The sequence below is a fragment of the Etheostoma spectabile genome, chromosome 14 (assembly GCF_008692095.1).
Source record: "Etheostoma spectabile isolate EspeVRDwgs_2016 chromosome 14, UIUC_Espe_1.0, whole genome shotgun sequence".
NCBI lineage: Eukaryota > Metazoa > Chordata > Actinopteri > Perciformes > Percidae > Etheostoma > Etheostoma spectabile.
In genome coordinates this window covers 20,161,900-20,186,737 of record NC_045746.1, presented here as the reverse complement: position 1 = coordinate 20,186,737, position 24,838 = coordinate 20,161,900, and the positions used below count along the sequence as shown (strand labels likewise).

At 40.3% G+C, this 24,838-nt stretch overlaps 2 protein-coding genes, 1 long non-coding RNA gene and 1 pseudogene across 6 annotated transcripts in view; 3 read left to right on the top strand and 1 right to left on the bottom strand.

The window, feature by feature from the left end:
- LOC116702170 (uncharacterized) overlaps positions 1 to 614 on the top strand; it is a 20,272-nt gene extending 19,658 nt beyond the window's left edge. Inside the window, exon 3 of the long non-coding RNA XR_004335090.1 lies at positions 545 to 614. This is a non-coding gene — a long non-coding RNA (uncharacterized LOC116702170). The remainder of the gene's footprint in view (positions 1 to 544) is intronic.
- Positions 1 to 2,290, bottom strand: part of flot1a (flotillin 1a) — a 10,354-nt gene extending 8,064 nt beyond the window's left edge. Inside the window, exons 1-4 of the mRNA XM_032536315.1 lie at positions 2,112 to 2,290; positions 1,552 to 1,615; positions 1,079 to 1,154; positions 764 to 854 (exon numbers count right to left, since the gene is read on the bottom strand). Coding sequence (XP_032392206.1) covers positions 764 to 854; positions 1,079 to 1,154; positions 1,552 to 1,594 — 210 coding nt within the window. The 5' untranslated portion in view covers positions 1,595 to 1,615; positions 2,112 to 2,290. The remainder of the gene's footprint in view (positions 1 to 763; positions 855 to 1,078; positions 1,155 to 1,551; positions 1,616 to 2,111) is intronic.
- Positions 2,291 to 4,168: 1,878 nt separating this feature from the next.
- Positions 4,169 to 15,337, top strand: LOC116702164 (tubulin beta chain-like; annotated as a pseudogene).
- A 725-nt stretch (positions 15,338 to 16,062) lies between these two features.
- Positions 16,063 to 24,838, top strand: part of LOC116702163 (uncharacterized) — a 31,340-nt gene continuing 22,564 nt past the window's right edge. The window contains exons 1-5 of one of the 4 annotated variants that reach the window (XM_032536303.1): positions 16,063 to 16,331; positions 21,794 to 21,853; positions 22,240 to 22,260; positions 22,448 to 22,720; positions 24,422 to 24,509. In XM_032536303.1, the coding sequence (XP_032392194.1) occupies positions 21,808 to 21,853; positions 22,240 to 22,260; positions 22,448 to 22,720; positions 24,422 to 24,509 (428 nt within the window). In that variant the 5' untranslated portion in view covers positions 16,063 to 16,331; positions 21,794 to 21,807. Of the gene's footprint in view, positions 16,332 to 21,791; positions 21,854 to 22,239; positions 22,261 to 22,447; positions 22,721 to 24,421; positions 24,510 to 24,838 lie in introns of all 4 variants that reach the window. The other 3 variants (XM_032536304.1, XM_032536305.1, XM_032536306.1) reach the window with 3 other exon arrangements.

Sequence of the window (24,838 nt, the reverse complement as noted above, 5' to 3'; positions counted from 1 at the left end):
TAATAATATTGGAGGGAAAGTGAAACCCCAAAGTATTGTCTCAATACTGTCATGCATAAGACCTTTTTTCTGTCCTGGACTTGGTCTTGACTCGGACTCAAATCTTTTTGGACTAGGTCTTGTTTTGGACCCGACTAGTCCTGATCTTGCACTTGTCTTGGACTCAACAAAGGTGGTCTTGATTACAGCCCTGGAATGTTCACACAGCTGTAATATGTTATTTATATTTCTGGAAACCTTTACTTTTACTCCACTACTTTTCCTAAAGGCTCTGACACACCAATCCGACGGCCAACCGTCGACATAAAAGGAAGTCGGACTGATCAGTCAGCTCCCGTCTCCATGAGTCGGTCCAAAAGGGACTCAGAACACACCGAAGCGAAGCCGACCTGAGCGCACGTTCCACGCCTGAACGAGACGTAAGAGATTATCTGGTATGTTTTCCATCGTCCCTTCTGGTTTTCTAGTGCGCTGATTCGATAGTCAAGGGCTAGCATTCCACCAATCAGATTGGTCATTGAGTCCAACTGCCCACTGGCCGAAGTGAAATCGGCCAAAATGAACGTCGACGACTCCTCCGGCTGACGACGGCTCGGAACACACCGACCAGACTCGAATCATAACGTAGTTACATCTTTATTATTCAGCTAAGCCATGTTCAGTTGTGTCCATTAGTGTAGACCTGTCCTCCTGAGCTAAAACTCCTGCTGCTGCCTCACCGGTGGAGTAGCCTGCTGCTCCCTCCACAGCGCTGCACACTGACCTGAGCTATCCCGGTGACAGAGATGGGCACCCCGTGGCGGGTGTAGACCTTGTCGCTCTTCACATTCAGAGTCAGAGTGTTCAGGGAAATCCTGGAGGGAGGGAGGCAGGGAGAGACATATAAAAGGAAAATATGATAACTGATTGATTATCCACTGCTCTAATGGCACCCGTTTTATTTATTTTTTAAATTATAATCATAAATGCAGATACGGATAGTTATGGAAATGCCTAATATCAGCTGATAACATCGGCCTGCCCATATATCGGTCGGGCTCTGATCTGTAGACATCAGAGGACATTCACATTGGCCCACCTTTGTAACTGCTGGATGCACGGGATGACGAACACTCTGCCTCCGGGTATCATCAGGGGAGGAGACCGGCAGAAGCCTGGGACAGACGAGAGACCGGGCAGAGCCTCCAATCAGATTTCAGACATGGCCAAGGGTGTGTGATATGAACAAAACATTGCACCATTTTTTTTCCTAATTTTGGTTTTGTAGCATGATTCAATTAGGTATTCAACCAAAAACTGGTTAAGTAGCATTGAGTAATTCCTTGGTAAAACATTGGGACATTTTCAAATAGGTTCTCATGTCGCTGCTTTTAAATAATTTGTATATTTTGTCCACTTTGGAATGACAGCATTATAACAAATGGAAATGAATGAAAAACAAGAATGATACACTTTTGGTTATGATATTATATTATTTTTTATTGATTTTTTTTTTAAGTTGAAAAAAGTTGACTCAGCCAGTAGCCTATAACCTGGAGGCCATCGTTTTACCTGACACCACCATAGCTTCGTTGGGACCACAGGTGTAGAACATGTTTGCTGATCCTCTTTCAGACTAAAAACCAAAGAAAGTAGTGGAATAACACATAAGCACATAATTAATGTCCAACTTTACAAACACACCATTTAATAAAGGCATTGCATGAACATGAAGCCTACTTGTACCACATACATACTTAAATATCACAAGCCTCCATAAATGTGTACAATTTATTTTTTATTTATATTTTATAGTTTGCTATATTTACTCTATGACTCCCACATGACTAAAGAGGGGGGGCGTTGTGATGGTAACCAGGGAACAGACCAGCGAGGATACAATCTAATTATTTAGCCTACACAAATATTGCGCAGTTAAATCCGCAAGAAAAGATGTAAGAATAACAGAAACCCCAGACATTACAGACACGAAAGAAAGAATGGCTGTAGAAATATATGTGTGTAACGTTACTCTCATCTATCCATCAACTCCATCAATATAGTACATTAGTGTTTACAATCCAGAATGGATGTGGATAGTTCATAGAGGTTGAATATAGCCACACACTTACCGGTTAGTGTAGAAACGATGTGGTTTAGATGGCGTAGGGTGGAAACGACCGATTAAATAGCGGTCTGTCTCGGTTAAAAAGGGTTAAAACGAATGTATTTTGGTCCAGCTGATGGATATTCCGGTTAGATTCGAGCAGGACGCTCAGCTCAGCGGGTTTTGTTGAGCATGCCCATCGTTCAGACTGTGTGAGCGCGCCATCTAGCGGCGTGGTGGGGAACTGCCGACAACACATTGTCCCATATTTAACTAAACAGTAGGAACACCAAAATATAGAAATACCTTCCTTTAACTGTCAAAAATAAATCATGCTCACAAAATTCTCCTTAATCAATATACAAATCAAAATATACTGCTCATCAAAAGTAAATTGACCTCTAATGCAGAATATCCTATTTCATAAAAATGTAAATGGTCTCTGAACAGGTCACAGACCATTTATTATAAATGTAGCTTACTATATTTTCAAATGAAGTTTAAATTAACACATAACTATCTTGTATCCAAATTTACTTAGATTCTTAAACTAATTCTTTAAATGATGCTGATTGTTAATAGCCTTATACAGTGTTCCTGTATTAAGGCATTTCTGTTATTTTCTATTCTGTTACTCTATTCTATTTCTTTAATGTCCCTATTGTTGGCACACATTGAAGAAGTAGTAGGCCTCTTATTGTATGTTAAACAGACATAAGATAAGATACAAAAAAGGGGAAGTTTAACTTTAATTTTTTTTTTTAAATATAATGCAAATATAAAAGTGGGAGATAGCAATAACAATGAGGTGTAAAAACGTGGCCTATAAACGTAGAGTATATAAGCTACAATATATACTATATGTGTGTGTGTGTGTGTGTGTGTGTGTGGTAAACTGCTATTTTTACATATGTGTTGTTTATTTCATATTAATGTTTAATAGGTGTTTGTTTATGTATGTACCAGACACCAAGTCAAATACCTGCCAAAATCAGATTGTTATTTTTTATTGACTCAACATACAAATGAACATATTCTATTCTATTCTATTCTATTCTGTTCTATTCTATTCTGTTCTATGCTACTCTATTCTGTTCTATTCTATTCTGTTCTATTCTATTCTATTCTGTTCTATGCTACTCTATTCTGTTCTATTCTATTCTATTCTGTTCTATGCTCTTCTATTCTGTTCTATTCTGTTTCTATGCTATTTTTTTTCCGTTATATTCTTTTCTATTCTGTTCTGTTCTGTTTTTCCATCTATTCTACTCTATTCTACTCTCTTCTACTCTATTCTGTTCTGTTCTATCTGTTCTATTCTGTTCTACTCACTATTCTGTTTCTGTTCTATTCTATTCTATTTCTGTTCTATCTATTCTATTCTATTCTATCTATTCTATTCTATCTATTCTATCTGTTTGTTCTGTCTTTATTCTATTCTATGCTATTCTATTCTACTCTACTCATTCTATTCTATTCTGTTATGTTCTTTTCTATTCTACTCTATTCTGTTCTATTCTATTCTATTATCTGTTCTATTCTATTCTACTCTTTCTGTTTCTATCTATTCTATTTTATTCTGTTCTATGCTATTCTGTTCTGTTATGTTCTGTCTATCTCTTCTATTCTCTTCTACTCTATTCTGTTCTGTTCTATCTATTCTATTCTGTTCTATGCTATTCTGTTCTGTTATGTTCTGTTCTATTCTCTTCTATTCTCTTCTACTCTATTCTGTTCTGTTCTATTCTATTCTATTCTGTTCTATGCTATTCTATTCTGTTCTGTTCTGTTCTATTCTATTCTATTCTATTCCATTCTATTCTATTCTATTCTATTCCATTCTATTCTATTCTATTCTATTCCATTCTATTCTATTCAGCACTGTTTCATTTAGGTTGTTGGAGCTCCAACGGGGCACTGATGACAAAACCCGGCACTCCTTCTCCTCTTCCTGTCCTTGCCTTTGAGACAAGGAAACCCCTTTCCACAAAGAAAAATCTTCCCTTTTAGCCAATCAGCACCGAGGCTTAAACACCAGCAGCCAATCATGAGGGTGAGCAGACTTTAGCCCCGCCCGTAGGACTCCGAGCCGTGCAGACTGCCTGCATCCTGGCTGTCTGTGGCAGTCAGCGGGTCAGCAGCGCCTCTTGGTCTCCGCCAACACTTTACCTTCTCCAACCAGCCAACCACCAGCCATCATGAGGGAAATCGTGCACATCCAGGCCGGCCAGTGCGGGAACCAGATTGGTGCAAAGGTAAGAAGAAGAAGTGACAACAAATTAACTCTTTTTGTTGTTGTTGTTGTTGTTGTTGTTGTTGTTGTTTTTGTTAATAATTAGTAGTTAATTCCAGTTTTTCTTTCCAGTTGTGCTAAAGCATTTAACTTTTTCCCAAAGCGGCCTTTCTTTTGTTGTGTGTTTTGACAGTTTCAAAAAAATAATTGAATTTATTTACAAAGATAAAAATAAATTGCTTAATTTTTTGTTACTAACAATAATAATAATAATAAATACATAAGGGGACCAGAAACTATGCAGCCCTATTGTTTGCACCCCATCCTCTGGTTTTTGTAGACTCAACCATTCGATGAAGTCATCTTTCTCTGGTTTACTAGTTCTAAAATCTGAATAACTGTTTAACATGTCTATTATTTTTTTTTTTTCATTGTTGTTGTTGTTTTGGACAAAGTAAATGGTCCATGTTGTAGTTCACCACAATTCTATTTGAACAAGAGAACATCATAGACTCTGTACTGATAATATATATTACATAGATTAGTGTCTTTAAGCTTTTCTTCCCTCACTAGCAATTAATGTTTTCAGTGCATTCTACCTTTTATCCAAAGAAAAATCTATACATTTTGTACTTTTATGATACATTTTATAAGGCTACTGCAAAGTGTATTACCAGGCTATCTTGTCCTATTGTAACAGTGGATGATAAAGTTCTGTAAGAACCAGACAAAAACAATGAATCACTGTTAAAACATACCAGTGATGTGATGATGGCTCATACAAGTACCACAAAGTACAATAAGGTCTTCCAAAATGTGATTCGCAACAAGAATATAAGCAGGCTTGTTTGTATTATAGTTAGAAATACAATATCATTGTTATCGCTGCTATCTTGACCAGAATCTCCCTTGAAAAGAAGATTTTGTAATCTCAATGGGACGCGTGGTTAAATAAAGGTTTATTAAAAATAATAATCAATGACACAAGGCTAATACAGGTACACCATGTCATAAAGCCTCCATAACTAATATGTAAATACAGAATACAGACTTATTGAAGCAATGCAGTATTTCTGGGGTACGAACTAGTCATATCTTGCCTATAAATTCAGAAACTATTCCCATATTTTGATATGATGACAGAACAGTGACAGAAGTCATTGATTCATGATTAATGAAGCCAGCCAGACATGAACAGACGCAAAGGGCCAGCTGCTGTCTTGGCTGCCTGGTGACCCGGACTCTTTGTCACTGAGAAAAAAGCAAGAGGGCGAAAAAGAAAAGGGAATTTGCTGAGGCAGAGAAGAGGAACGCAGCAGGAGGGGTGGGGGGGTGGGGTGGTGGGGGGATAACAAGTGTCCCAGTGTCTGCTCTGAAAGCACAGAGGACGTCATGTAAAGAGCTGCTTTTTCAGTTCGTGCATCACATGCACACCCCAAAACACATGGAACTCAATTTGTCAAGTGATTATCTGCAAAATAAGTTCTGTTTTATCATAATCTTTGCTGCAGCGCCCTAATGGTCCTGTGGTGTTCCTGCACTTCAGTTCCCAGAGATCAACAGTCAGGCAACTATAGAGCTGCAACAAGTAGACAAATAGTCAATCAAAAGACAATTCATTTGGCAACTAATTTGATGATTGATTGTTGTTTTCAACAAAAATCAATCATCAAAAAATGTCAAAATCTTTGCTTGTTTTGGCGTCTCGAATATGATGTTGATAGAGATCCTTGGCGGGGCAACAGGAGGCGTGGCAGCCCCATATGGGGTGACTCAAACTCAACGGCCCAATGGCTTTGACCAGGAAAGACGTGTATTTACAGAGGATTTAGGGAGGCTGAGGTCATCCCCATTTCACAATGGATTAACTCGGCTTGAATTCACCCACTTACCCAGATCTAGCTCCAACCAAAATCTGCTCATGTCTGTGATGTTGCAGCTGGATAACGTTGACAGCTTTTCATTACAGTGTGTTGACTCTCATCCTTTTTCTTTTCATTATTTGTTACATATTGTCAAGTTCATGGGTTTGTTTAGTTTCCTGTTTAATTTGTAGGTTCTCATGTGTCCTGCCTTGTGGGTTTTCCCACCTTTGGAGATTTTCTTCCCCGCCCTGATCTGATTCACCTGTTCATCAGCCCTGAGGTCCCCTGTCTCTCGTTTTCACCCTCTCTGTTCTTTTTGTGTATTAGTCGGTGTTCCTTTGTGTCGGTGTCTGATTGTGTCCATGTTTCTTCCTGGCTCTCAGTGGCTCTCCTAGTGCAAAGTGTTTCTAGTGTTCTTATTTTTTAGTTTTTTGTTTTAAGGTGTAGGCTATTAAAGCTCGCTTTTTCGCTTGTTCTCTTGCTTTTGGTTCCTCCTTTTGAGCCCTCAGACCGTAACACATGTGATACAGTGTTTTGTGTGTGTTATTATTTATTTAATCCAGTGTACATCACAATGCATATTTAGCCAGGTTGTGTACATGTAAGAGATTAGTCTTCTAAATGATCATTGTTCCGTATTGTTATAGCTTTTAACCTCGCCCATGTGCGTGGGAATAGACTGTGATTGATCATCTTCCTGGGTCTCCTAGCCTAGTTAGCTCTGTTGCACCTGTTGATGCGGGACAAAAGACACCTTTATCAGTTTTATTGGTCAACAAAGATCTGTAATGTAATAAATTCCTATCAAAGCTCTGGCCCACCTTCAATCTGAGCAGAGTCTAATCAGCCAGAATGACTGTAAACGCTTGTGTGTTTAGAGGCTTTAAGACGTTGTTTCTTCTTTCAAAACTTCTTAAATAAACTTATGAACTTATTGTTTACCAAACTCTCTTTCACACACACACACACACACACACACACACACACACACACACACCAACACACACCAACACACAGACGTGCCAACCTCCCTCCGCTTATCTCCCCCTTTTCCTCTTAAACACACACACACACAGATTAGGGTCAGTTGACTGAGCTGCTGCGACAGTCATCTTGTATCTTAACTGAGTTTGGCGTTGATGTAACTAAACGAGGCCGACTGAATCCTGAATCCTCTCATAAAGCTCTGCTCTCCCTGACCTCTCCCGCCTCTCACTGAAGCTGTGAGAACCCGCTGAACTTTGCTTCCTTGGTAAATGATATAACAGGTGTGAACTTACCTGACGTGTAATGATCAGTTCCTTTTTAGATGTATGTGTTTTAGGCTACAAAATGTCAAGCCATTTTTTATGTTCCATAAACACTACATTTCAAGATTTTTGCTTTTTGTACGCTAAAAAACAACTCAAGCCGTTCAACAGAAAATTGATCAGCAATTAATTTAGTCCGTTATAGGCAAAAATGCCAAATATTTGCTGTTTCCATCTTCTAAGATGAATAGTTGGTAGACTGAATATATATGTTTGTTTGACTGTTCAGTGGACTTACAAGTAAAGAGACGTTTTCCTTATTTTCTAAAACGCGTGTTAAGAAATGAATCCATAATGCAAATAATTGTCAGTTGTAGCCATCTTCTTTGCTGCTGTTTTGACTTAATATCTCTTGTTTTGGTCTCAAACCTCTGAAACTCTCTTTTTCTCCTTTGTGATTAGGGCTGTTCCATTTAAATACAGATATTTCACATGTTTATATGGGTAATTTGGAAATCTAACCGACGATATACACATCAAATGCAAACAGTTGTTTCTGAGCTGTTTTCAGGTGTCTTGTGATCTGGATCAAAGAACACAGTCTCTTTCAAAAATCTTTTGGGTCAGAAGTAACAATTATACATGAGACAATAAGGTTATATCCATGAAACGCAGCTTTTAAGCAGCATGACGATCGGAGAACACTGATTGCGGTTTAGAGCAAGGTAACTGCAGACTGCAAAAAACCTTTTTTAACTAGATTCAAAGAAAGAAACAGTGGTTTTACAGAACATGTTGCTGTTTTTAGAGGATCTTGTGATTGCAAAAGGCAATCAGATGACAGCATGTCCTTGGGAAGCACACAGGACAGAATCCTACAGAGTCCTCTCTTCTTCCCCCTCAGTTAATTCACTTGCACTTATGGCTTTTATCAGTACACAGAACTGTGACTGAATAACTCCACACAACATTTTATCATAATTACAGCTGCAAATGGATGTTTTCGGTTCCAAGCCCAGTGACGGATTGATTGTTTCTAAGTGTCAAACCCTTGAAGATGGATTAGGTGTAGGTCACACAAAGTTTGAGTTTCTTATAAATTAACGTGTAATTCAACACACATTTTGTTAAGAGCAATACCACTCTGGTTCTCCTCTTATCTTTCAGATAGAAGTTTTTCTGTGCCTCTTGGTCCCTGGTTCTCTGAAACGGCTGCCCTTTCTCGTGGGGTGCCTCAGGGCTCTGTGTTAGGGCCGATTCTATTTACCTTGTGTATGCTTCCCGTAGGCCAAATAATTAGGCAATTTGGAGATATCTGTTATCATTTCTGTGCTGATGACATCCAGCTGTATGTTTCTTTTAATCCGGAAGAGACTAACAAAGTGTCAGTACTGCTCACATATTTGTCTTCCATTAAGGACTGGATGCAGCTTAATGAAGATAAGACCGAAGACCTTATTGTTGCAGCGGATACAACAGCCTCCAAGGTTGTTTAGCTTTTGGGGTCCCTTTCTTCAGCTGTACAGTCCAAATATAATCTTGGTGTCATATTTGATCATAATATGTTTCTCGACCAACATATTAAGTCACTAACCCGCACACGTTTCTTTCAACTGAGTCACAGAAGAACTGTGGTTTCGCAACGTAAACTTGAGATAATCCTTCATGGTTTTATATCATCCCGGATTGATTACAGCAACTCTGTTTTCACCTGTCTGAGCAAGTCTTCCCAGGACTGTCCACAACTGGTCCAGAACTCTGCTAACTCTGTTGACGAGGTCCAGCAGGATGTTGCACATCACTCCTGTTACATTGGCTTCCGATCAAGTTCAGGATCCAATTGTTCAAGTTCTTGTTCTCACATATAAAGCATTGCATGGTCAGGCGACCAACAGGTCCCTCAGGTCTTCTAATCAGGGATAACTGGTGGTCCCACACACTCGTTTGAAAACTAAAGGTGAACGTTGCTTTGAAGTGGAACGCCATTTATATTAACTTATGTTCTACAGTCTCGGTTACTATGCAATACTTTTAGAAAGCAGCTAAAGACACACTTGTTTCAACTCGCTTTTGTCTCATGTTTGTAATTTGTTTTTTTTAGTCTTTTATCTTGTCTTTTAACTTCATTTGTATTGTATTTGCATTTGCTTGTTTGTCTGTTTTGGATCCTACTGTATTTTAACAAATGTGTATTGTGTGAAGCACTTTGTGACTCTGTCTGTAAAAGGTACTATGTCAAATAGTTATTATTATTATTATTATTATTATTATTATTATTATTACAGTACAGTGCATCTTAACTGATGCTGTATTGGCCCGTGTGTTTGTGGGTTTAGTTCTGGGAGGTGATCAGCGATGAGCACGGCATCGACCCAACAGGAACCTACCATGGAGACAGCGACCTGCAGCTGGACAGGATCAGTGTGTACTACAACGAGGCCACTGGTAAGTGGATCCTGGCATACTCTGAGGTCTGTGTTTGATAAAGTGAGGATAGACGTCCACCCTGTGGTGAAACTGGCTCACTGCAGCTGCTACAAATAGCACGCAAATACAAAACAACCGCTTTAAAACCAGGATACACTGATGTTATGCTGATTGAAAAAAGCATTTACAGACCTGATTTGCACATGTGCTATCTACTGTTCACATGATGAGAGTCTTTTATGACGGACATACTGCCTGAAAGAGCTACTAACACAGGAAGATTTTTGGACAAAACTCTCTTTGTTAAGATATTCGTAATACATACATTTACTGCGCTACAAACACTGTGCTATTAATAATAAAAAAGTTATACATTTTACATGTCCAATGCCCTTAATGTTTGTAACTATATAACATGACAGTCTGAAGTTTGAGAAGCCTAAATACTGCAGGTTTAATCAGCAGTATAGGAACATAAGAAAAACTGAAGCTGACACCTGAGAGATAATATTGTAAGATAATATACTCAAAAAAGGAATTGGATGAGCCTCAATAATAGTTCATAGAAGTAGCTAGTGTAGCTTATTGAATGACCCGAAAATGCCCTATGGTTGCTTAATTTGGCTGTAATATAGTTAATTTTACCAACACAAACTTTTAGGAGAGTTTTAATTGGACGCCTGCTTTTTATTTTTCTCCACTCAGTGGCCACATGCGGTTGTACATCCATACACCAGCTGTTATACTGTGCACAGTGAGAACCTGAGATTTTGACTCTACTAAACTTTTGCATACACTGTCATCATTTCTAACAGCAATTGAGTGAGACATTCACAGCATTCTTGCCTGTAAATAATTTGATGAGGTGAAAAATAATCGCCAGGAACAACTGTCGAATATGGGTTGGTGGACGTGATGTGGACAATGCAGCCTACACTGTAGCATCACAGGGTTAGAAACCCGGCTTAAAACCGTTCTTATGACACCCTCTTAAATTCATCTGTATATTTCAACTTTTTTTCTAGTTTGGTATAACAGTTTTAATACCTTCTTAAGCTAATGACATGTTGTGTGTGTGTGTGTGTGTGTGTGTGTGTGTTTGTGTGTGTGTGTGTGTGTGTGTTGTTCAGGTGGGAAGTATGTGCCCCGACTATCCTTGTTGACCTGGAACCAGGCACCATGGACTCGGTCCGCTCTGGACCTTTTGGACAAATCTTCAGGCCTGACAACTTTGTTTTTGGTAAGAACACATGCTGCTGGAATACATATTTTAATGCGGCCTTGTTTTGCACAGGAGGTCAGAGGTCATGGAGCACGCCCAAAGACACTTTGCTTGCTGTCACAAGGGTTTGGACTTCATTTGGAGGATAAATGCTGGGTGTCCCTTTTGATCTACTTTACATGGCACATGGCACAAACAAGCCTACTCCTGCCATTAACCGAAAAAACTAAAATTGGACTTCAGCTCACTCACTGACTTTGACTTTTTTGTAGGATGCTTCAAAACTATTCATTCTTACTTTGGCTTATTGTTATTCTTCTTCAACATTAATTTTTCATCAAAAAATGAAAAAAACCCAACACTGATTAAAGTTTTTCTTGTGAATTTTGTTTTGTTGTTGAGAAAATATATTTCTTCTTTTTTTGAATGCTCCAGGTCAAAGTGGAGCAGGAAACAACTGGGCCAAAGGTCACTACACGGAGGGGGCCGAGCTGGTGGATTCAGTCCTGGACGTGGTGAGAAAAGAGGCTGAAAGCTGTGAGTGTCTGCAGGGTTTCCAGCTCACACACTCCCTGGGAGGAGGCACCGGCTCCGGCATGGGCACCCTGCTCATCAGCAAGATCAGGGAGGAGTACCCCGACCGCATCATGAACACCTTCAGTGTGGTGCCCTCTCCAAAGGTACAGCAAAAGACATATGCCAACTTGACACTAAGTAATAAGTTAGTAGTGTGTAGTTAGTAGTTTTGTTTACCTTTAACGCTGTTTATTGGTCCAGCAGTAGCAAATGCCCATCAAAATGTAAAAGGTAAATCAGTTTAACATCATACCTGTGGCTTTTGAGGTTGCAGCGCTATTCTCCGTCAGTGAACAGTCTAAAATAGATGTGGACAGCAAGAAAACTCTACAAGTAAAACAATGGTTCTCAGTTGCAAAAACACCCCAGCGCATCATATTGTAACCTTGTTCTGTGGGGTAAATAAAGAAGTTGATTGGTAAAGCGTGATTTATGGTTAGCGTTAAATCTAGGCCGTGGCTACGTACGTAGTTACGCAGAGACACAGACCCTACGCCGTACCCTACGCCGTACCCTACGCCGTACCCTACGCCGTACCCTACGTCGTACCCTACGTCGTAGCCTGACGTTCACCTCTGGAAGATTGTAACTATGGCGTTTCCCCCTACTTATTTCCGGCTTCTTCTTTTCCATAAAACACATTAAAATCAAGGAGAGGGTTAACTTTTCCTGCTTCAGATTTCCCACCGGGGTCAGAAAGTACAGGGGAGACACTTTGTTTCTCTCACTATGAGACTCTAGAGTCTGCACTCTCTCCAAAGCTAGTCGCTGTCACTCTCTCACTCGCTGTACCACACACTCCCCACACACTATTCTCTTAAAGAAATCAACGCACACACCAACGCAAAAGTATAAAGTTCAGGCCACTTACGTAGGCTACGGCGAAAGCTCTGCGTGGAGCCTCCGTAAAACCATAAATCACGCTTAAGTTAATATGTGTAGAATATATGTAATCTATACCTTGATGTTCCTCGTCTCTCATCTTCAGGTCTCGGACACAGTGGTTGAGCCGTACAACGCCACGCTGTCCGTCCACCAGCTGGTAGAAAACACAGACGAGACCTACTGCATTGACAACGAAGCCCTTTATGACATCTGCTTCCGCACTCTCAAACTCACTACGCCCACCTATGGCGACCTCAACCACCTGGTCTCGGCCACCATGAGCGGCGTGACCACCTGCCTGCGTTTCCCCGGCCAGCTCAACGCTGATCTGAGGAAGCTGGCCGTCAACATGGTGCCCTTCCCCCGTCTCCACTTCTTCATGCCTGGCTTTGCCCCTCTGACCAGCAGGGGGAGCCAGCAGTACCGCGCCCTGACGGTGCCCGAGCTCACCCAGCAGGTGTTTGACGCCAAAAACATGATGGCCGCCTGCGACCCCCGCCACGGACGCTACCTGACGGTGGCCGCCGTGTTCCGCGGCCGCATGTCCATGAAGGAGGTGGACGAGCAGATGCTGAACGTCCAAAACAAGAACAGCAGCTACTTTGTGGAGTGGATCCCCAACAACGTCAAGACGGCCGTCTGCGACATCCCGCCGCGCGGCCTCAAGATGGCCGTCACCTTCATCGGCAACAGCACCGCCATCCAGGAGCTGTTCAAACGCATCTCTGAGCAGTTCACCGCCATGTTCCGCCGCAAGGCCTTCCTCCACTGGTACACCGGGGAGGGCATGGACGAGATGGAGTTCACCGAGGCGGAGAGCAACATGAACGACCTGGTCTCCGAGTACCAGCAGTACCAGGACGCCACGGCCGAGGAGGAGGGAGAGTTTGAGGAAGAAGTGGAAGAGGATGCCTAAACAATTAACAAGAAAATGATGTAGCATGAGCTGAGGAATAAGGAGAAAATAATAACCAAAAACAAGAAAAAAAATCCAGAAAAAATAAACAATATTTTGATGTGAAATGATGGAATTTGGCTGATCGGATAAGTAGGACAGGTTGGAGAAGTATGGGAGTCTGAATTGGTTAATGGAGGATGGAAACTATGTGAAGACAAAATAATAAAAGATGAATGTAGGCAGAGAAGTGAAAGAGTAACAGGATGAAAATGAGAAGACCAAATTAATGTGCCATGGTTTACAGTTTATTGTGACGCCATGTTTTTTTTTTTTTTACTCTAAGATCTTGTCTTGCAACAAATGCACAAAACAGAAGCACTTCTTACACTTCCCCTTCATCACGTAGGTTTATTTTGGACTGTTTTCTCAAAAAAAGAAACCTAAACTTCTATGAGGAACAAGATCAATGAAGTTTTTTATTGTAAAATTGACTATGAATGACTGATTCAAATGCAATATTGCACTTCCATTCATTAACACTTCATGCAAACAAGCTTGTAATGTTTGCCAAATTCAGTATTATTGACATTACATCTTGCACGAGAAACAGTATTTTGCAGACAGAACATGTAATCAATGTGCTTCTTCACTGATAACAGAGTGAGTGATGTAGAGAGTTAGCAGTTATTCCAGGATTAAAGCATTTAAGTGAAGTCAGAGAATGTCAAGTCTTAGAATCCCTAAAACTGTGACTGTAGTTATTTTGAGGAAACCAGGCCTGTAACCTTGAAAGTGAGATTCAGAAATTAGAAACCATGCCATTATCAGTGTTTATTGTTTTTTTCCTCAGTGTTCATTGTCATTATTGATCAGCTTTGAAGATCCTCTCTCAGAGATAAATGTGATTTTTTCTTTTTTGGTAGTAGGTGGGACTGTTAATTCCCTCGATGAGGCCCATACTCAAGTAGATTAATCAGAAACACATTTTGACTGACTTTGTCACCCTTCTGAAGACGGTGGGTGGGATAAGATGGTGTTGTGTGATTCAGTCTTCTGCTGGCGGAGTAACTTAATTCCAGGGATCAGGGTTTTCATAAGTCAACGTCCAAGTAAAAGACCCTCTCTCCATTCCTGATACATACACGGAAAGAGCGTTTATTCATGACATTAACTTTTATGGCAAAGAGGAAAAAGTGTCTCACTCAACCGAAGGCACCTATCACTTACAACTTCCCGTTATCCGTGTCTTAGATATAATTAAGTCAAGTTGTTTTTTTGCAGAGCCTGAAGCCAATTCAACATATTACGTAACCGTAGTTTCAAATCCGGTCAAGTTGTCAGCGGTGTGTTTCAATGAACTCCTGACAGCCAAATCAACTTTATTAAGATTCGTTTTCAGATTTATCGCAACAGCAGCAGTAGAAGGATTATTCTCAGACGCCAGCCAACGTCATGAGAAAGATCACACTCTGCAGATGTGCTGAGCTCAGATCAGGTCTTGATCTAAGGCCTGATGAGCCTAACTTATGTTATCTGATCTTTACTAGAAGCTTCTTTTCTGTTGTTGGACCTTGTGATGTCAGGAAGTCATTTTAACATTTTAATTATTAAGGCTTTTTGAAACACATTCCAAAAATCAAAAATGCTGGGTGTTTTTATTCTTTCCAATTTGCAGTTTTATTAGTGCACAATTTAACAGTCTGATAAATGTGTACACACACTGAGCCACTACAGTATGTATTCAAATCAAATCAAAGTAATTTGTGTTTAGTATGTGATCCTCAACCATGATGTCATTTCCTGTGTGTGCTTTATTGTATGTTTGTACCTATTTGAATTCCTGTGCTATCCTTGTGACTAAGTTACATTTGCAAGAAATAAAATGGCATTTGTCGAAAAAAAAAAATACATGGGTACTGTTGTTCTTGATAAACAGCTTTAGGTGTGTTTGTGGGGTGTTCTCTTTTGTATGAACTTCCAAAGAAGTCGTTAGACTTCTCATGGTGTCAACAAATGGAGTAAGAGGTCTGAAGGCAAGCAAAAGATTTTTCTGACATCCTTTCAACTTAAGGGATGTAATTTTGGATTGTCTTCATTATTAATGAATGTATTTGTCATTTTAAACACCAACATTAATTGAGTGTGAGTCTCTGTCATTTTACAGCAAAGTCTAATTATAATGGAAGAAGTATCTGTTTGTCTGTCCTTTGATTGTCTTGATAACCGTTTATCTGATGGACTTCACACTTGGCGAGTGTATTGCTGAGGACCCAAGGAAGTCCAGTGTAGAGTGTGAAGTTGTTTAGATGAGCAGTTCTCTAGAAAGCAGCAACACCTGAGGCCGAGCAGTCGGCCCCTTCTGAACAGACACATTTTGAACAGACATTGCACTGCTTGAATTGAATGATTTATAATGTCTAAGACTCCTTTTCGTGCGAGATGGAGATAACTATTTTTGGCTGCACCTTTGGTGTCCCTCTCAAAAACTACAACTCACAAGTGATGATGACATAACTTCAGGATAATCACAGACTGATGACGTCTGTGTGTAAGTCTAGAACCCCCCCCCCTTTAAACCACAGTGTAATATATGTAACATATGTAATGCTCGCCTGAGTTCACACTGCAGAGCGGGTGCTTGTGGCTCCGAGCCCGAAATGACGATTCTTACCGGAGATTCCCGAAGACCGCCGACCTCAAATTCTCCACGCACACGACATTTACCGAAACTCATCAGCTACTCCCGATCTGGCCCCTATTGAAGTCTGTTGTTGTCGGGTAGGGGGTGATGAGGTGGACGAAATTAGCGAAATAAAAAATAAAAAAGCAGATTTCCACTCCTGAGCCCCTCCCAGTTTTGTGATTTTTCGGAGTCGAGGATTGACGAAGGTAATTACCATCATCCAATTATAATTATATATTACAGCAATTGATCTTTTTTTTATATATATTTCGTTCAAACGGGGAAGGTAGTGGGTTAAGTTCTGCAGTTTTTCCTTCGCTGTTTGACTATTTGTGCTTGTGTTGAGCGGTCCCATAAACGACAGTAACGGCTGATTTAGGGCGTGTAACCAACAGCAACGAAGCGAAGGCATGCAGTGGCAGCACTCACACAAGAATAAAACAATTAGCGGTTTCCAGACATTTAATAGAGTGGGGGAATCCTGAATTGCTCCGCAAAGATAATGCAATTCACAGTTTTCAGACGGGAATCCAAGCATTGCTCAGACGAGACATTAGTTAAGAAGGTATATGTGGACCGAATGGCCTCCTTCCTTCTCCCAATTGTGTTAATTCCATAAATCTTTCTGCAGCTATGTATGAGACTACTGACATTAACACAGTATTTACACTCTGATGCTGTTAATCGATCACCAAGTGGGTTTAAAGCACGATATAGAAATGATTGCATGTATGTTGCCCAGGCTGTGGTGCATTATCACGTCTTGTCTTCGGGATATACCCGTCTGACTTGAGGGCTTTTTTCTGGTCCATCCCGATGGAGATGGTTACGCAATGTAGCTACTGGCATACGTTAGAGCTGCTGACTAAGTATATGTCACCTAAGAGTCTTCTGAGAGTATTAAATGAGGACAGTTCCTGAAATCTTATGGCAAATTAATAAACCAAGTCATCTTAGAGGGTGAGATAGAAAAGATGCCATTTGTTTTGTAACATATCTCGTCCACCTCGACATGTAATGGTTTTTGCTTTATCTTCCGCTAAAACTGCATTTTTTAGGCTCATATATGTGGTATGGCAGGTGTCCAAACCGTCACATCTGATGTCTGTGAAAGCATGGGACAAAGACAGAGGGATACAACATGCCTTATTCCTAGTAAAAAACAAGAAGGTATTTGTTATGCTCAGACTGTGGCATTTTAGTGTGGTACTGTGGTTATAAATCCAAAGCCAACTTCTCTTTTATTCTTCATTCATTCATTCTCATCCTCCCCCCCCCCTCCCTTCCATCTTCCAACATCCCCCGTACTGGGACAGCCCCCATTCATGCCAGTCGTGACACACCCTGGCCTGCACCAGCAGCTGCTCCTGGCTTTACGGGCTGCATGCGTAAAAGTTGGGGAGGGGGAGTGGGGGTGGAGCATATGCATGGTCTGGGGGTGAAGTGGCAGAAGAGGAATGGGCAGGGGACCCACTTTTAAGGTGCATTAATCTCAGTATAGGCTATTTAAATTAAGTTCTGTAGAAATAGCCTAAGTTGATTTGACTAATTTTCATGTTAAAAATGAATAAATAGACACATAAGAGATCCTAGCATAGCAGCTTAGCATTTTTAATTAGACACAAGGCTCTTAACCTCTGGCTAATGAAATTAGTCGATAGCAGAAATGGTGGAGAGAGCTTTTGAATAATAAAAGAACAAGGAGAAACCATCACATCAATTTGAAGGATTTTTAAGGAGAAGATAAGAAAGGGAAGACAAGGCAGAACAAGAGGCAGAAGTGTTTCAAAGGAGAGACAGGAGAGCAAAGACACTTTCTCGAAACTTGAGAAAATTAGGTACACGATGAGAGCAAACACTGACAACTTTTTCATATATGGCAGCCTTTTCTTTAATATTTTGCAGACTTGCAAGTCTTACCAGACAAATTTTTGTTATATTTTGTGTGTATGCATATGATTCCAACTAAGCCAGGGTGGTTTGTGTGCATTTTTCGTTCGTATGATTTGTTGTGCTCTGTCCTTTTGTGTGTCTTTGTCTGTTTGAAATCTGTACAAAATGTCTATTTTCAAAACTTGGTACTGTTTTCAATAAAATATGTTTCAAAGAAGAGAGAGACACAGAGAAGCAGAAAGATAAGGGATACAACACTGTAACAAGAGGAGGATGGAGGCATGATGCTGCTGCCTTCCTGGTTTGTGTAGGAGAGGAGAAATGAGGGCAAAAAAGGCTCTTTAAAGTCCGACAGGAAGGAAGGTTGTCAGGCTGATGCGATCAGCCTGAAAGATGTAACCTCCGTGCCTCTCACTGCTGGGAGGCTGCTGGATGTGTCACACACAGCTCAGGCACAGGCAGCGCTGGGACTCCTACAGTACGATTGATCTAACTGGTTATAACAGGTGACAGGAGAGCAGTGACCCCGTTTAGAATCAGACTTCAAAAATGGACATCACGCCCTCAGACAAACGACAATGTCTACATCCTTATCTATTATCTCGGCCTTCCTAGCTGACGCTTTTAAGTTTGGACACCCAGTGGTGCGGCATTAGTGATTCAGGATGGTCTCCTTTAATTACAGCCTGTGTAAGGTTTATAAATACAAAAACAACTAATCATCATCCCTCCACTTTTGATCATATTCAAATAATCAAATCATGTCTCAATATGTGTTGTTTTTTAATCATAGTGCCCCCCATAGGGACCGTGCATTTTTCTTCTTGGGTTACAATGGATGAAAGTTTAATAGGCCATTTCATGGCTTTCAGTTGGATTCTTTAAATACATAACCGCTAATCTCACTGCACTTCACTTAATAGATTTTTCACAAAATCTAGTTTTTTTGAATATAAGTGCACGTGTGCAGTATTATAATCGGCAGAAACCTCTCATTTTCTCATCAGATGTATAGTTCTCTCCATCAGTGAATCCAACCAGTGATTTATTTCTTCCTAGCACTTTGGCACGAACGCTCACACATGCAATAAACTAATGGCTCTGTAGGAGAGGACTCAAACCAGCTTCCCAGGGCACCGATTAGAAAATATGCTGTGATTACTGTATTCTGCTAAGGGACTGGAAGTCTCTAGAGCAGCTTTTCTGCCAACTTTAATGCTAGGCGTCGTTTGGAAAGACACTTTGTGTCTGATAGAAGTGGGAGTAGATGGGCTTTCTTCTTTAAATAGCACTCTAATCCCCCGTCTGATGAAGCTGGCAGAAATTCAATGGCATTTTGATATTGTTCTCTCTTTCAGAGTCTAAAGATGCAGTGATTCACTCTATTTCATAATGCTGCAATTGATACAATCAGGAAAATAACTCATATCATATCGTTTTTCCAGGATGAAATCTGTACATATTAAGATAGAAGTGAACAAATTTTAGTAAAAACAGCAGGCATTTATGTATATATATATATATATATATATAAATTGTGTCTTTTACCAAACCAAACCAAGTAGTTTTGTTGCTTGAGTAATGTTCATTTTTTATTATTTCTCAACGGGACCCTAAACAAGCCAACACAATGGAAACATGATGGGCCAAAAGCATGCTTTGAAGATTGTACCTTTGTTAAATACAGTAGACTACATGTGAGTATTGTATTATATATATACATATGCTTTATATGTACGTACATATGTTTTGTGACAGATAAAATTGTCTACTTGCAAAAGATACAATAGAGAAAATAGGAATTTCATTCTTGTGGCAAATAGTCATTTTGTTGGGGTCTTATTGTTGTATTGGAAAATGCATCCATTGTCCATAATCCATAGTTTCTGCTCTGTAATTTCACAATTTCAGAACTAGTTGACTAGTTGTGGGTGGCTGTGGCTCAGTTGGGCAAGACAATGAACCCCGAGTTGCCACTGATGCTGCAGTGTAAATGTGTGTGTGTTTATCTGATGAGCCTCAGCCACTGTGTCTAAATGTGTGAATGGTGAATGGTTCCTGTACGATGTAAAAGCGCTTTGAGTAGTCGTTAAGACTAGAAAAGTGCTATATAATAACAGCACATTTACATTAACCACGTTTGGGAAGAATCCTAGTGTTGTTAGTAATACAGTTTCCCATTCAAATGGTCTCTTTCCAGCTGTTTCTTTCTGTCTCTCCCACTATCTATCCATCTAATTATCCCACCTTAATAACTCTGTGCTACTGCTGCTTAATCTAATCCAGTGCGGTAGACGTGAAAGGTCAGAGTCTCCTCAGGTCAGCTGGTCGCTGTCCATCTCATCGTCCCAATGGGATTACCACAGAATCTTAAGAAGAAGTACTCTATTAATCCTTCATGGGGAATTTAAATGTTTTCACTCTGTCATTACAAACACACACGTGCACATACATTGGAGAGATACCGGACTGCTGTAGTCTGCGCTCCAAGCAGTTGGGGCTTCAGTGCCTTGCACCACTCCAGGTATCAGTCCACACTCCATAACACGGTCCCCACCCTCTGGGTCCCAAGCCAAATCCCGACGAACGGAGCTACTTCCACCCCTGCATGCTCTCCTACTCGGGGGTGTCGGACTGGATGTGGAGGACCTAAACGAATAAAAAAGAAAGCCAGAATGAACAGCGGTCAATGTGGAGAGGGGCCCGTAGAGACTGCATGCCTCTCTACAGGGCCCAGAATGTTATGCTACGCTTCTGCTCCGACTCTCTCTTGCACTCTATAGTGCACAGTCTCTTCCATCACTGTTTCTGTTTTCTGCTTTCCTCTCGTTACTGCTCCTCTTCCTGCTTTCTGTCTCGGCTCTCTTTGCTTTGAAGAGACTTTATAAAACTTGGCTTAATAGTTTTATTTCACTTTAAAACAGCACTATAGATTGTTTTTGTCATTGCCTTTTCACAGTGCTCTCCCTTAGGCATTTCATTTGTAGGTAGTTCATTTGTGAAATGCTATAAAGTGTCAACACAGTCTCATGTTCGTGAAATGGTAATTTATTTTAACACAAACACGTTTATCTCGTTGTTTTCGTGATGTCAGCACGTTTTTATATTACCAACAAGTGCATAGTTGTATACAGCTGGACATGTTGGGTTTAGAGAAAGCATTAATGGGAAGCGGGACAACAACTGCATGGTTGGGTCTAGGAAAAGAAGAAAGTGTCGGTTGGACACGAGGGACACAATCCATGGTCTCCTGGGTGAAAGTCCTGTGTTGTTTGACCCATCCCCCACCCCAACCTACCTCCCTATGCGGATTTTCGGGCTTTCGTACCACTCTCTACCGTAGTCACTCTTAATTTTATTCTCATTGATAATTTTGCTGTGATTACAAAAAATGTTTCCCATTAAAACACATTAGTTTAAAAAACGGGTTGACCATCACGAAAAAAACTAGATAAACGTGTTTGTGTACGTGAGACTGGGTTGGAAGTGTAGCCAGGTGGTGCAGGGCAGGAGGCTGGAGGGGGCTTCTTTTCCTTTTTTTGGACACAGATTGAAATTGGCATATTCCAACTTCACTGAGGTGTTTTTCAATTAAACACCCACGTTAGCAATACATGTTTACCTTAAGTAAGTTAACTTATTCTGAAGTCAACTTAAAATAATCATTGTCATCGGAGATATCTCTTTCTAGAAAGTCGTGATCATGCCAACTTCATGCTATAAAATGCTTTTTTAATTTGCTCTGTATTGTGTGTGGGTTTTTTTTCTTCCACAGACCGACGACTCAAGATGAAAGTTATCAGCGCTGCAGTGCTTAGCGCCCTGCTCTGCACCGGTAAGCACAAACTTAATCAGTCACTTGGGGGAGTGGGTTTGGATAAATCAATGGCTGAAACAAACTTCCTGCAAAGCTCGTTTCAACTGTATGATTAGCACAGATCCTGTGAAAACCACACCAAAGGAAGCTGTGTAAACTATTTTGCGATCTATTTATTTCCACTAATTTGCTTTTCTTTCCTGTTTTATCAGAACGTCGGATTGTATTTAAATATGGTCTACTTTTAGCTGCATTTACATTTCAAACGCTTACTTTTTGAGAAAAATGTTTTTTAAAAAGAACAAAGTAACTGACTTATTAATATCTTTGTTTTAATTTTACAAATCAGCTGACACTTACAAAAAGATGTATTTTAAAATAAACTCCTATCTTGTATTTCACAGTCGTTTCAGCATCTTTGAAAGGTAAAATGGCATGCTTGTTTGGATTTCAATGCATGTCTAGGAATGCTTTTTGAGAATTAACAGATTAATACATAGATTATATGCATGCGGAAAGATAGTGATAATGAGATCAGGTTTAAATCCAGGCAGAGAAAGCAAATAAGGAAGAGCAGGCTGTCTGTCGTATCCAATAAAATATTTCCATCAGTTAAAAAGGAAGACAAGACAGCCTTCTTTGGAGAGGACATTCACATCGACGTCCCGCCTGGGAACCTCGGTGAGGTTGTGTTCAAACCCAGGACCAACCGGTCGGCCGAGGTGGTTCTGCTGCGAGCAGGCGTGGTGGTGACCCCGCGGGGCCATCTCAACTCTCTGGGCCACCTGGTGCTGGAGGACATGCAGGAGGAGGACGAGGGGGAGTACATCATTAGGAACACCGACCACCCCAACGCAGTCAAGCACCTCAACCTCTTCGTCAGGGGTAAGATGTCTGCTGTACTTTTATCCAGAGGTGGGGCGAGCGGTTGTCTGTGAGTTTAATTTATGTCCATTTTATTTAAAGTGGCTAGGACCCCTAACCCTTGTCTTGTACAGGCGTTAAATTTGACCCGTTTTCAACCGTTTTTTGTATCAGAAAGAATTGAGTTTTTTAAGCCAAATGGCCCAACAAATAACATGGATGCTTGCATGTACGTTTCCAATTCTTCACATGTAACATTAATTACGATTTTCATTAAATTTTAGGTGTTTTAATCAATTTTATAGAATTTACTGTATGTCAAAAAAATAGTTTCAAAACAGTATACGGACTAAACTTAGAAAATGACCCAGTCTGTGAGCCACTCAACATGCTCTGATCTTAACTATCAGTCAAAATTATTCATAATTTTGGTTTTTTTCCCCCTCCAAAACTAGGTATAATGCCACTTAAATTAGGTTTATTGACCATGAATAAAAAAAAGCGTCAAAAATATTGGGGAAAAGCGCCCAAAACAAGTTCATTTTTGAATTTTGACACAAAAGGACAACAAGTTCATGGTAGACGGGAAGACAACACAAGGGTTAACTGAGAAAGTCGCTCTAGACCACACTCTATAATTTACAGAGACTCAACAATTCACAGCCTCAGATTCGACACTGGATAGTAGTGCATCTTTAAAACAACTTGTACAAATACTTTGGTGTCTTCTCTGGAGAAATACGGAAAATAAAAGAATACAGAGCTGTGGAAAGAATAACAAATCTATTTCTTCATCAGTTTTGAACGTACTAACTAGATGAACATTGCCCCTAATCTTAGCCATTGAAAATACCGCAACATGCTAGTTAGTAAGCTAGCTTAATTCTGTTCTGGATCAATGGCATGAAGTCTACTTAGCGTAGCTATAGCAACTGAATGTTTAGCAAATGGAATATTCAGGACACACAAAGGACTACAAGAATGTGAAAGAACGTGTTACTGTACAGTATATAGTCATTGTCAAAAAAGCTTATATTCTGTTAAGGTCTGATGATAAGGAACAAAACCACCAACCATAAAAACCATTTCCCCATTGAGACTCTGCTCAACAACAGAGTCAAGGTAAACTTTATTATCCCAAAATATTTAAATTCAGGTGGTCAAGGTGCAAGAACACAAAACAGTTATAAAAAAATGAAAAAAGTATAAATAGTGATAGAAATAAAAATAAAAATTCTATATGCCATTCCCCCCCTTTCATCCACCTAACACACACATTTCCATTTACACACTTACACAGGGAGAGCATTTTCAAACACCCTCACTCAGACATACACTCCCACCCACACACACAGACACACACACACACACACACACACACACACACACACACACACACACACACACACACACACACACACACACACACACACACACACACACACACACACACACACACACACACACACACAGAGCACTTCCAGGTACCCTCAGCATACACACACACATACACACACACATGCACGCACGCATGCACACACACAGAGCACTTCCAGGTACCCTCAGCTCACACACACACATACACATACACACACACAGGCCCGCACGCACGCACACACACACACACGCATAACGTGTACACATTGACTTCCATCACATGATGACAAGGTTGCAGACTCTTTGATAAATGTCCCGCTTATTTCCTCTGGTGTTGTCGATCAGATTGCTCTTTGGAGCAAGTGGTGAAGTACGGAGAAACTTACTACATCCATCTCAACCAGGTGGAAGGCCCCATCACGCTGGAGTTCAGGTACGGCCAGTTAAACTGAAAAAAATCATCTTTATTCAGCATTATATTAATTAGAATATTCAAAAATATAACATAATATGACATTCAATATTCAACATGGAGTTATTTTTATTACAGATTATTATTATTATAATACATTTATTGCATTGTAATATAACAATGTTTTTTATTAGTTTATAAGTCTTACACATAAATAGGTGAGAAAAATGCTGTAGCTCTGCTGATTATTCAAACCTCTGACCACACCCCAATCAGTGATGTCACAACAGGTGTTTTCAGTCAGCAATTAGAGGTGAAACACCTGCTGTGGGTCACTGTCACTGATTGGG